The 11,969-nt window shown below is 32.1% G+C and overlaps 1 protein-coding gene across 4 annotated transcripts; it reads right to left on the bottom strand.

Moving 5' to 3' along the window:
- Positions 1–3,207: 3,207 nt before the first annotated feature.
- LOC110994716 (protein tipE) lies at positions 3,208–10,328 on the bottom strand. 4 transcript variants are annotated; one of them, XM_045628653.1, is made up of 3 exons: positions 10,281–10,328; positions 6,170–7,019; positions 3,208–5,185 (listed from the first exon to the last, which is right to left on the bottom strand). In XM_045628653.1, the coding sequence occupies exons 2-3, from the start codon at positions 6,934–6,936 to the stop codon at positions 5,134–5,136; spliced, it is 819 nt and encodes a 272-aa protein (XP_045484609.1). In that variant the 5' UTR covers positions 6,937–7,019; positions 10,281–10,328; the 3' UTR covers positions 3,208–5,133. The 4 variants fall into 4 exon arrangements, with proteins under 4 accessions (XP_045484609.1, XP_045484607.1, XP_045484608.1 ...); XM_045628651.1 differs by lacking the exon at positions 10,281–10,328 and adding an exon at positions 9,315–9,471; XM_045628652.1 differs by lacking the exon at positions 10,281–10,328 and adding an exon at positions 7,379–7,500.
- Positions 10,329–11,969: the final 1,641 nt, after the last annotated feature.

Below are 11,969 nucleotides of genomic sequence, written 5' to 3'. Positions count from 1 at the left end.
TTCATTTCATTAGCTTATTGAAAACAAAGGAAAAGCTCTATTAATTTTATAATTTGATTACTTTTACATATTTAATTTGCGGATTAGAATAGTCTAAATTTAAATTAGATGTTTTATTGCTACATAAGTTTTTTAAAGTTTTAATAATTTAAAATATAGCTCCATTATAAGAGTTTAATGATATTATTTTTGAGATTTAAAAAGTGATTTTTATAAAAATAATACTTTTATTAGAGTGCGCGCGTCGGTACGGCGAATCGATAAAACCGTGTCGTGTCGACTGTATGGCGGCAGACAGTCTTTGCTTTACATATCTCACACCAAGAAGGATTATTTTCGCTCGCATATTTAAGTGAAATGTATGACAAGTATTGGGGCGTATATCTTTTTTGATCAAGCAACTAAGGCCGCTAGGGATTCGACATGCAACTTAAATTTTACAATTTATTGCAACTGATTCATTGGGTTCTGAAATCGAAATTGCTGAAAAACACATTTGGCGCGGTGCCAGGTAGATTGAAAGACCTTCTAAACTATGGCGTTCGAAATTAGTTTTTTTTGCCAAATATTTCTAGAAGTTGGCACAGATTGATACATATAAATGTCGTTTAATTTATTCACTTTGTTATGTAACTAATCCAAAGGAATATATATTTCTTCAATTATTTGCTGCATTTGAAAGTATACCAACTGATTGTAATGACAATTTAATTGATTATAGATGGATATGTTATAACAGGATTGAATTAGGTACATGAAAGGAAAATCCCTACATTAATCTTAATGTAAGCGTTCAACAAATTCCAAAATTTTAGTTAATAAGAACGGTTGATTGAAAAACTTAAACCGAAACAGACAAAGATTATAAAGGGAAAAGTATTGTAAGGCATCTATCCTATAAAAAATATTTTCTGTAGCATGAATTTTTTTTTATATAAATAATTATATCTTAACAATCAAGATCAGTGCTACGCAACATGTCTACGGCGTAGCGCGTACATCCTTCATTATTAATTTAATGTAAAGTAACCATAAACCTCAATCCGTAAATAGTTTCACTTATTTGTCGAATAACTCAAGATAACTCTTACGTAAAGGTAAACCTTTTAACAGCCCATTTGAAAATATAGAGGAGGAGGAGAGTTTATTGCCAGTTCTTCTCTTCCGTTCTTCGCCCTTAATTTGAGAACTGGCAGTAAATGTAAAATTAGAAGCATTTAGTATATTTCTTTTTTCGACGTTCATAAGTGTCACATTATGTTACGTATAGGTGTATACACAACAAAAGGGTGTACGCCAAGGCAAGTCTTCCAAATTTTAAAGTATATACGCCAAGTTCTAGATAGATACCTACAAAAAACTATATAAAAGTGATAAATGAAACAAACGCCTAAAGTTGTCCATCTCATTCTTTATTGGAATTCAAATAACAAGTGCTTAGTGGTACTGTCTATGTAATATTTATTTTTTACGGCCATTAATCTAAAATATATTTCACGAGAAATAAGAAACAAATTATATTGTTTTGTTAAGTCAACAAAAAGAGAAAAAAAGCTTAAAAGGTACACAGCAAACGTTAATAATGACTATGGCCTAATTCTTTCTAGAAACTAGATCTTAGAAAACACTAGAAACACTCTTTGATTTGTGAAATCGTAATTGGACCTTGTTTTATTTTCATATTTTTTTAATATATTTCATATCATAAATTTCACTTATTTCGGAAAGTTTTTTGGTTACCTGGAAAAATGTATATCTCTTAAGTAATAATTCGACAAATAGTACAATTAATGTGATTGTGTGTGAAATGTGTATTTAAAAAAATTGTACATGTTATCTTAACAGGGTCTACCAAAGGTTACACGCGTTTTATTCTATAGTACTTTTATAAAACTAAAAATTTCGCCAGATACGTACGTAATAGAGAAACAGTATTGTTCATTTTTCTACAATTTATCTTAAATTTTTCACGAATCTAATAATCCCCAAATAAAATATGGCGGCCAGTAAAATAACTATAGCAGTCTCGATATACCATTAAGTTCAATATTTAAAAGTGTTGAGTGACCTCACGTTACTAGGAATAGCCTACTGCATTGGCGTACTAACAATGTAATGAGAAAAGTACGAATAAAATTGTAATTATTGTGTAATTATTGCGTGTAAATGTATTGTTTCATTTGAAAAAAGTTTATATACATCCTCATTCCTGTTGAAAGAGTGAAACGATTTACGTGTAAATTTTTATCTTTTATCAATTTACGCAAATTTATCAATCAAAAAAGGTGTGTAAAAATAAAATTTTGTTGGCTTAATTGCTCTTCACGGACGAATATCTTATCGATATTCACTACATCTATTTAACACATACTATAGCTATCAGTTGCTTTAAATAAATTCAACTAGCCAGGCCCAAAAATGTTACAAACGAATTACCATACTTTTCAATGTTAGTTTCTCGACTCGACTAACATTCAAAATTAAAACAATGTTTTTTAGATAACACTAAATCAGCCTAATTCCTGTTTTCTAAAGTACTCGTTTGTTTCTTTTCATAACAGCGTCAGCACAATTCGACAGACACACAAGAATACTTTTTTTTCTTGGTGAAAACAGTTATGACTGATTTTGTTTAACTAAATTAGGGTCACTCTCTTGACAAGTATCTGTCGAGATTCAAAACTGATTCCTAAAGAGTTTAAGGGTATAATTTGTACCATTGCATACCTTCTATTACACAGGGAAGGTAAAAGTAGTTTTCTTGAGAAAATGAGAAGTATGTGTCTTAATATATCTATAGGTCTTAATATTTTTTCTAGATGCAAAAATGAGGTTGGTTATCGTTTTTCAAAAAAAAAAACAAATCTATATAAAAGCGTTGCATTTATTAATAACACTTTGTGTCTCGCATGCTCACTACAAGTTTTATATTACATTTATTAAATAATATTTACATAATCTTAGAAGAACTCGTAGACATCTTTTGTACAGATTATGACTGAGATAAAATATATCTTTTAAATATTTAACATCACTTTATTCGGTTATTTGATTATTTAATTATAACATTATACAACAAATTTAGAAACATTTTGTTATTTTACATATTAGTATAGAATTCGTTAAAAAAACACAATTTAATAATTGAAAGAACTTAACTATAAAAGTTATATATACGATAACAGTTATCTTTTGTCTAAAGAATATCACAATTTTGTGATAGAAAACTAATTCACTAGCAAACTTGCATTTGATATGAAAAAGATTTTAACTTTATGTATTTAAAAATGTTACGTCTTAGTAGATTACAATGAATTTAAATTACAGTAATATTACTTTATCGAAGGCAAATTTTAGATAGATCATTTTAATAAAACCATTTCAAATCAAATTATTACTTATATGTACCATATATGTAATTCGGATAACTAATTTAGCTTTGTATAATGTATTTATAGTTTCAATATTATTTTGTGTAACATGAATATTACAAAGATAGACAAACAAACTATAATTGACATAAAATAAAATATTCTTTAGATTTTTTATTTGAGTGTCTGCCTTTCATTTTTGAACTTTTATAGGTATTCTATAGTAAGCTTATATATTGAGTAATATAGTTTAATTTCCTTAGTATAAGTTGTAATAAAACACATTTTCTCGTACGCTAAAGTTATAAATGGAGTTTAAGTATTTGAAAAGTGCAGGATCAATGATTTTTACATATTTTTTTTGTACTATGCTTCACTTTGACTCAGTATTAGTTATGGCTTTATATAAATCAAATATACTAATAAATATTTTAACACGAGTTGTGAAATGCCTATTAGCTCCAAACCGAATATTTTTAAGACCAAAGCCATATGTCATTAAATCATTGAATATAATCTTTAATATTTAATATTCTAATATAAATAATGAATTTTTAAGTACAGAGCATTTAATACATAAAAGCCATTGATCGAATTTACTATCCGTACAAGATGCGTATAAATCTCGAAGCTTTTCAAAGCTTTAGAAAATCTATGAATCAAGCAATTATTTACATTCAACAATATATTTTGGTAACGTAAATCTCTGTTAATATAGTGAATTTAACTATCTACAACCTTAAAGCTAAAGCCAGCGATTTTCTTATAGTATCCGGCCTAGCTCAATTTTAGAAAGAGACGATTCTTTTAATTAAATAACATTGATAAAATATTAAGCTTAAATTTTCGCTGGTACGCTTTGTAGATATCAGACACATTTTATGATATCCCTACTGCAAATATAATGCAGTAATTATCTTCGAATGTGAAATTAAGTACACAATATTTATTGTCAAATAATATTTTAAATGACATATGCTGAAATCTGTCACTGCCACCGACCACATTATGAACGGGGATCTATTATTGAGCCGCTTTTACATTTGACTGTGTGCAGGCAGGTGCTTGGTTGGCTGCGTCGTGATTTCTAATCAAACATTCTTTTAATAGTTTTAAGCCGCACATTCAACCTCACATATAAATAATGCCAACGTGGTCCATTATTAACCTTTTAACAGATATACCCATAACATTTTATCCTAAGTGATTATTGTCTACGGCATCATTTGCTGACCTGTTGAATCTGCCTCATAGAAAGACTAAGATATTTAGTATTAAACTGAAACTAATGGACTACATAAAACCGGTATTCTAATATGTAAGTGTAAATAATCTTTAAATATTATGAATTAATTTTACTAAGAACTTCTATTTAAATAATATAACGCAATAATAATTAATAATACATTACTTTAAGTTAATAAACACATTGATAAAACACATGAAATCCATTTTTGTTAATATACATTAATAGAATTAAAATTTAAAAGATAAATTTAAAATCGAAATTAATGTGTATCCAGATACTGTATTTTTACTCGCCAGACTATATGATACGAGTAAATAGTCTGGCGAGTAAAAGTACGGAACTTCATTTTAATGCACTGATAATATAAATCCAAGTCTTCGGGCTTTTGTTCTGATATACTAAACGATTAGGAAATACTTTACTTTATGTTTTTCTTTCCAATTTTTAAATTTATAACTGGGTATAGCCGTTTCTGGGTGATGTGCGACGTCGTGGATAGGTAGTGGCCTGGCGTCAGAATACGTCATCGGTTGGGTCTTCGTCCAGTTCACAGAGCAACTTACTACTGTAATAGACATAGAGGATTGATAGTTAGCACATTAAAAATCTGATTATAATCGGCGGGAAATAAGTTGTTATCTAACATAAACCGCTTTTGAGTAATTTTTCTATTAATGTGCTACAGTAAGAACTCATCTCCATCGCGCAAAATCTTACGAAGTGACGTGACGTAACCTACATTGATTTACCAGAAATCTTGATCACAGAAAATACAGATAAATGCACCTACTATATGGTAATCTTTTAAACTATCGCATACCATTAATTGAAATGTCTATCAGGTGATGTGAGAATTTAATTTGTTAGAATTAACTATTAAAGGGAAATTATATAAAATCCAAAAATAAATGATGTAATTAAGACACGTCCATGTTATAACATTGCGTCATATATATTGACGACTTTGTGTGATGATTAAAATTGCTAAAACGCAACGTACAAAAACCATGTACACATGGAAAATTTAATAGTAACTAAAGTAGCATCTACAAGCTAAATCGGTACTCGTGATCGTGACACGTATACATAAATCAACATCTACCCCGAAGAGATGATTATCGTGAAGAAGCAGCAACACAGCCTAAATACGCTGCTAGGTGTTGAAACATAAAACGTACTTGCAAAAAAAATAGTTGCTAAACATCTATAGCTGAAACTATGATGAATCTTCTCTGAAGTTGAATTTTATATTAGTCCTGTAATATATCAACTGTAAATAAAACAAGTCTAAGCCATCACTACGTGAATCACAAATGGATGAAGATTAAACTTTTAAATTGCAGATAATTTTGCTTCGCACTTAACTCAAACTATTGTTGAATTCATTAAGTGAATAATTTGGTTTTTCCGTCGCTGCAGTTAAATAGGAATACGAGCTAAATTGGTTGATTAAATTACATGATGTAATAAGATCTTCAATTTCATGCTTTTCAGTAAATTTCCATGCTGAAATCATGCCAAATCAGGATTAAACAATATTCATACTTACTCTTCTTTGCTCGAAAATGATTCAGCATGTACCCGTCTGTTACAAGCCCTGTCGCAGCAGTGGCAGTGCCAGTACGCAAGGACACTCAAGCTAAACACAAAGACTGTTGTTGGAAGAACCAGGGCCAGTATTAACCCTCGTATTGTTGATTCCCAAGAATATCTTGCCACTACCAATTCAGGTCGAGTCATACTATAGAAACAAGGAAATATTTTCGGCGCTTTTCTACCGGCATATTCAATTGCAAACACCGAGCAGTTCACTTTTGGTGGATAACCACATCCTTCAGGATTTATTAGAAATTTCAAATCGGTTTCATCCCATTCTATTGGTAGTGTCTCGTTTCCAAGAAATGGTCTCCTTGCTAAGTTAACTCGGATTTTGTGGCACCTTGTAGGCATCGTCGTGCAGCCTTCTCTACATGACGCCCAGGTACAATTAGTCAGAGTCTCAGCATAAACATGATCTGATACACTACATATTCCAGCTTCCGGTGCGAATTCAGCAAGTATAGTTTGTATGGCTGGTTCAACCACAAATGGAATTAGGAATAAAAAAGCAAACACAGCGAGAATAGCTGATGTGCCGAGACATAAAGAAGTGTAAAATTTAAATCGCTCAAAGAAATGCGCAAGTAGCTGCTCCCTAGTCGGTTCCAATGGGGTGAATTCTTGGCTTCCAGCATCAGCTGTTGCTCCCATAGGCAGAGTAGATCTTTCAGAAGTTGCTGGCGAAAGAGTCGCCCTAGATCTGCTTAGTGTAGACATTGGGAGAGCTTTTGTTTAGCAAATAGAAAGCTATTAATCGTCTCTTAGCGAACTAGCCGGGCCCTCGCAGAGGAGGGGAACGCCTGAAACAGAAAATTAATGAATAATAATAATAAAAAGCTTATTGCAGGTGAAACGTTTCACCATTTTGCACCGGCTTTTGTCATAATTCATTAAAGGCAAGGTCAAGTACCTAGTCGTAAATATATGATTTTGTTAAGTTTAGCAGACTTTTATACATGTGTATAATCATTTCATAATGCTTATAATACTCGAAGGAGCAGAATTTTTTAGTTTTTTTTTGTATAATTAATCTTAAATAGTAGAAGTTGGTATGGTGGAAACATAAACTGGACACAGTTTTTCTGTCCACCGGGACGTCGAAAATATTTCGATAACAAATACGAATAATTATATTTCCTTGAAGCCAAATAATGCTTACGTGACTGATCTCAGAGGGGTGAAACAGGATCATTTGGATGCATTTGCATTTCGGATTGTCCACCTCCGCAGGCCTTGAATCGCATTTTAGCATCATCACCTACTACAACCGTCCTTTGACACAGCATCAAAGTTATACACGAAACAACAACTAGAACCGTTGGAAGTACTAGCGCTATCAAAAATTGACGATAGGTGGCGTCTAAGTCAAATCTTGCAACCACGGTTTCTGGGTTATTTTGAGTATGGAAGCATGGAAATCTAGCTTTGGCGTTATGGTCAGTTCCGTCTCGTCCATAGGTCTTAAGAAAGTCTTTACATTCGTCAGCGAGGGTGTTTACACAACCTTCCAAGTTGATCATCAATCTACTATCGTTAGCCAAAGTGAGTTCTACTTCAGATGGCGCTATAACTCTATTAGGGGTCGCTTTTAAAGTATATAAGTATTGTAAATATGTGAAATTGGTCAAATCAGAGATTTCTGTTCGAGGTAGCAAGGCAGCATTAATACAATCAACAGCCACTACTCCCGAGGTACCATTATGAACGGCATGACAGGATAACATAATAACTTCTTCGCCATTATCATTCCAAACTACTTCACCACCATCTTCTTTAGCAAGCTTCGTACATCTTGCTAAAAATACTCTATCGCCACTTAAAACTATAACGTTCTTGTTGCGAGTTGGAATGTCAACACATCTTCGATCACAATTATAAGGGGTTCGTATTTTTCTACACGTGCCTCTATTACATGAAAAGAGTCCTTGGACATCTATGCATGTTATTTTGCCTCTTCTGCCTGAACACTTCAAGGGGGGATCAGTGTCCCGAAAGGCACACTCAAAGGCATCTGTTATGTTGATACATTTTCCTTCAGTGCAATTAAAAGTTCCCGTTAAATTTTTACACTCGTCTCTTATGCAGTGATACTTCTTAGCGTTTTCTTGATCAATCCCATAACATGTTTTATTTGCAGCACTTCCACATTCAGATAAAAGTAGCGAAGATCCATTGTTCCTTACGTTAACATAAATTTGAATGCAAGCCCCGGATGTTTTACTCAAACACCATTCACCACAGGAGCCCCAATCACAGTTTTCTTTGTTGACAGCCCTTGTTGTTGTACACATTATAGGAGTTGGATCGATTCCCGATGCAATAGCACGAGTATATGGCATGTAGATGGCTACTGTCAAGTAAACAATGGCCACGGCACTAAGGACGGCAGTCATTTGGCAGACGCATATAGTCCCGCATATTTTTTGGTCTTGCGGTGGTATGATTAAATCTTCCTCAGGGGTGGGTTTGGTCTTCGGCATGGTGTAGACTTCCTGCCTCTCGCGCCCGACCTCCACTGACGTATTGTGGGGCTACGGCGCCTGCGCGGTACCACGATCGATTGAGCGCAGTGCGACCGCCCCTAGTGCGCTATTTTTTAATTGATGTCAATGATCGGAACCTACCCCTCATAAAATGTACAGCTATTATTATCGTCATGTCACGTAATTCGTCGATTTCATTTTAACTTAATTACATTTACAATAAGTACCTAAATTAGTTGCACGACTCTATTCTAATGTACTTTATTTGGTAATTATTATAATTACACTTTACAAAGTATATAGTAACTTTTATATCAAAAAATATATACAACCGATATAATAGGCGCTGTTTAATTTCCACGATGGTACTGTTTTCAAACATATACTGCAATATATTTGGAGCTCGTTTTGTGCGTATTAAATGAAAATTTAACTAAGCAACAGGGCTTTACAATTCCTACCTTTACATAGACATATAATTTAATAACTTAATTAAAATGTAATTTTGTTCATTGTGTAAAGTGTACATTTACGTACTCAAGAGTACGAAATTATACTAACATTTTTTGCGCTGTGAGTTGTATTTACATAGGAATTCTGTATATAACTCACCAATACATGTAGTCCCACAGAATCACTTTTTTCAAAAGCCCAAGTATGCGACATAGGATAATTTTGTAAATACGTGTGAATAAACCGTTAATACTCAGGCAAGCTTTTATTAATTTCATTGAGTTCGCTTATCCCGTGTTTTCTTTATGTACAGAATGACGTTAGCCACATGACACAGCCGCAAAGTCATATTGTCATCGGTGTGAAGTTTGACATTTTCACGTCGGAAAGTTCTTAAAACTAAATGTTATTCTAACTTGTTTAACTGATTTAAGATGTCTTAATAATAACAATGTAAATTGTAACAAATTTTCGAAGTACACTGATATTTTCAAGTGTATGGTGTCAGTAGGGTTTTGATTAAATAATTTTCTATGAATTGTGGTACGCTTTGTTGTATTTAGAGATAAACAAATGCAAATAAAGAGATTTATGGTTCGTAGTTATATAGTTCGCAATTACGTTAGGGTGATTTTTAATTACAAGTTCTAGCCATATAACATTTGAAATTAGCGCCATCTATATTTAACACTCTCAGTTCTAATAAACCATAACGAAATATATAAAAGGATTTTTTTGTGTTACAAATAAAAACTATAATATTTAACCGTTTCACTGTTATAGTGCTTCAATCAATAAAAATGATAAAAAAATAACCTAGTTAAGTTGAAATTAAAAACAATTTTATAACAGTACCTACGTTAATGTTATGAACTTTCCTTTGTTTATTACATGCAAAGTATTTTGGATGACATTACGATGTCGATGATTATAGGAAAATGTAAACACTATATATTAGTTACAAATACTCTTTTAAACTCCCAAAAAACACTTCGAAATTCAAATTCATCTAAATTGAAATATGGATGTAGTTTTAGAAATTTTTTTGAAAGTATTTTGTAGTCGCCTAGTATGATTTGTGCATTCTAATATAAACATACAAAATATAGCGAATTAGTTACTCACTTTAACTTTCACCATTTCTCCTCACCACTGTTTACAAGTAACCATGAGTATAGTTTGACGTATGAATGTTTGTCTGTCATCTCACTCTGTGCTGCGCATGCGTAGAACGATGCCAAGCACCAAATGGTTCCAGTTTGCAACGTTTTCATCGACGTTTGGGTAATGCAGTTGGTACCATAGGGTCAAAGTTTCATGCACGTGATAGGCTTTTAGCAGTCATTATTTTAATGAAAAATAGTTTGAAAAATGGTTTTCAAAGAGTCATCTGCCATGTTATTGGTATATTGGAAACCAATTAAAAAAAAGCGGTCATTAAAACCTCAAACACTTCTTCTTCTGATTGACAATAATTGATCGAAAGTAAAAATCAGACTAAAGATATTTAATAGATTAGCTAAAGCTTTGCTTTTAAAAATCTTTATCTCTAAACCTATTGGTCCTATAATAAATAATAAAGTAGTTTGATTAGAGCTGTAAAATTCATGTGAGTTGATGCGGTTGTAGGTCGCGCGCTTTCAACTCGGCCATGCATTAAGAAAATTATACTATCGGTACTTCACTTGAAAGCAACTAGCAGGTCGCGTACGCTGTGGAAATTATTGATGATAGGACAAATATAAAAGTTTACCCATAGGCAATACCATGGGCAAGGCCTGTCCCGAGTCGGAACTCCAAAACATAAAATAGTTTGCTGCCACAAAACAAAACTACGTCAAATGTTGTTGAAAATGAAGAAGGCTCGGAAGTTCTTCAAATAACTTTTTTCTCTTATATTATAGAAGAAAGTTTAAAGTTTTTAATAATTAAGCTAAAAATTTCTGGACTGATTAAGAAAATTTCTTTTCCACTTAAAATGAAGAAATTTTCAATCTGTAGAGTATTTTTAAATTCACTAATGTCGGAAATTCTACGTAATTGATGTTAGTGATTTAAAAGTCTATTCGTTGTATAGTAAACTCCATAAATCATTAGATAATGCATATAACTGCGTACCTAATAATCTGAAAGGAAGAAATTCATAACTAAGAAAACTATGTAATTTAAAACTTTTATGATAACAAAAATATATCTATAGTCCGACTTAGTTGATTTTCTAAGTTTTACCTCGAGATCTACGCGAGTGAAACCGCGAGGCATTGCACAATAAATGTACTGCCTCCTAAAATAAAGTTTTATTTAATCAGGAGCCCGGTATATATATGTCAGTGTTTAGAGAAAAAATATTATTAAAAAAAAACAAATAGGTAACAATCATAATATCTTTGTACAAGTTTTTTAAATTTTGTATGGGCAGAAAGAAGAACCAGCATGAAGAAGGATATAAGTAAACAAATTATGGTCAATTTACAATATCTCTGGCATTGATAGTTAGTATCCATGGCGGTATCAAAATAGGTGTTTTTGCAGCCCCAGTTTTATGCTATTGTTTTTTAATTGTGACACTAACTATTTGACCCTAAATATACAATGTTTTAAAAAATACATAATGTTTTGTAATTTATTTGATTAAATTGAGCTTAGTTATATCCAGTTAGAAGTGCGTATAACACGAACGAAATCAATTGTAGAGATTAATTCATCAAGAATCGACCTCGGACAACAGGCAAAATGCACTCCCACACAAAATATATACCTTAATTGTTTAATAGGAGTTTCAAGCTTACCCGTTCGTAGATATCTATTTTCTAT

This window comes from Pieris rapae, chromosome 6 (genome assembly GCF_905147795.1).
Source record: "Pieris rapae chromosome 6, ilPieRapa1.1, whole genome shotgun sequence".
NCBI lineage: Eukaryota > Metazoa > Arthropoda > Insecta > Lepidoptera > Pieridae > Pieris > Pieris rapae.
Note: the sequence above shows the minus strand (reverse complement) of the source record. Positions and strands in the feature narration are given on the sequence as shown.

Coding starts and splice junctions, on each gene's coding strand:
- LOC110994716 (XM_022261527.2), bottom strand. CDS start 8,699: ATGCCGAAGACCAAACCCACCCCTGAGGAAGATTTAATCATACCACCG.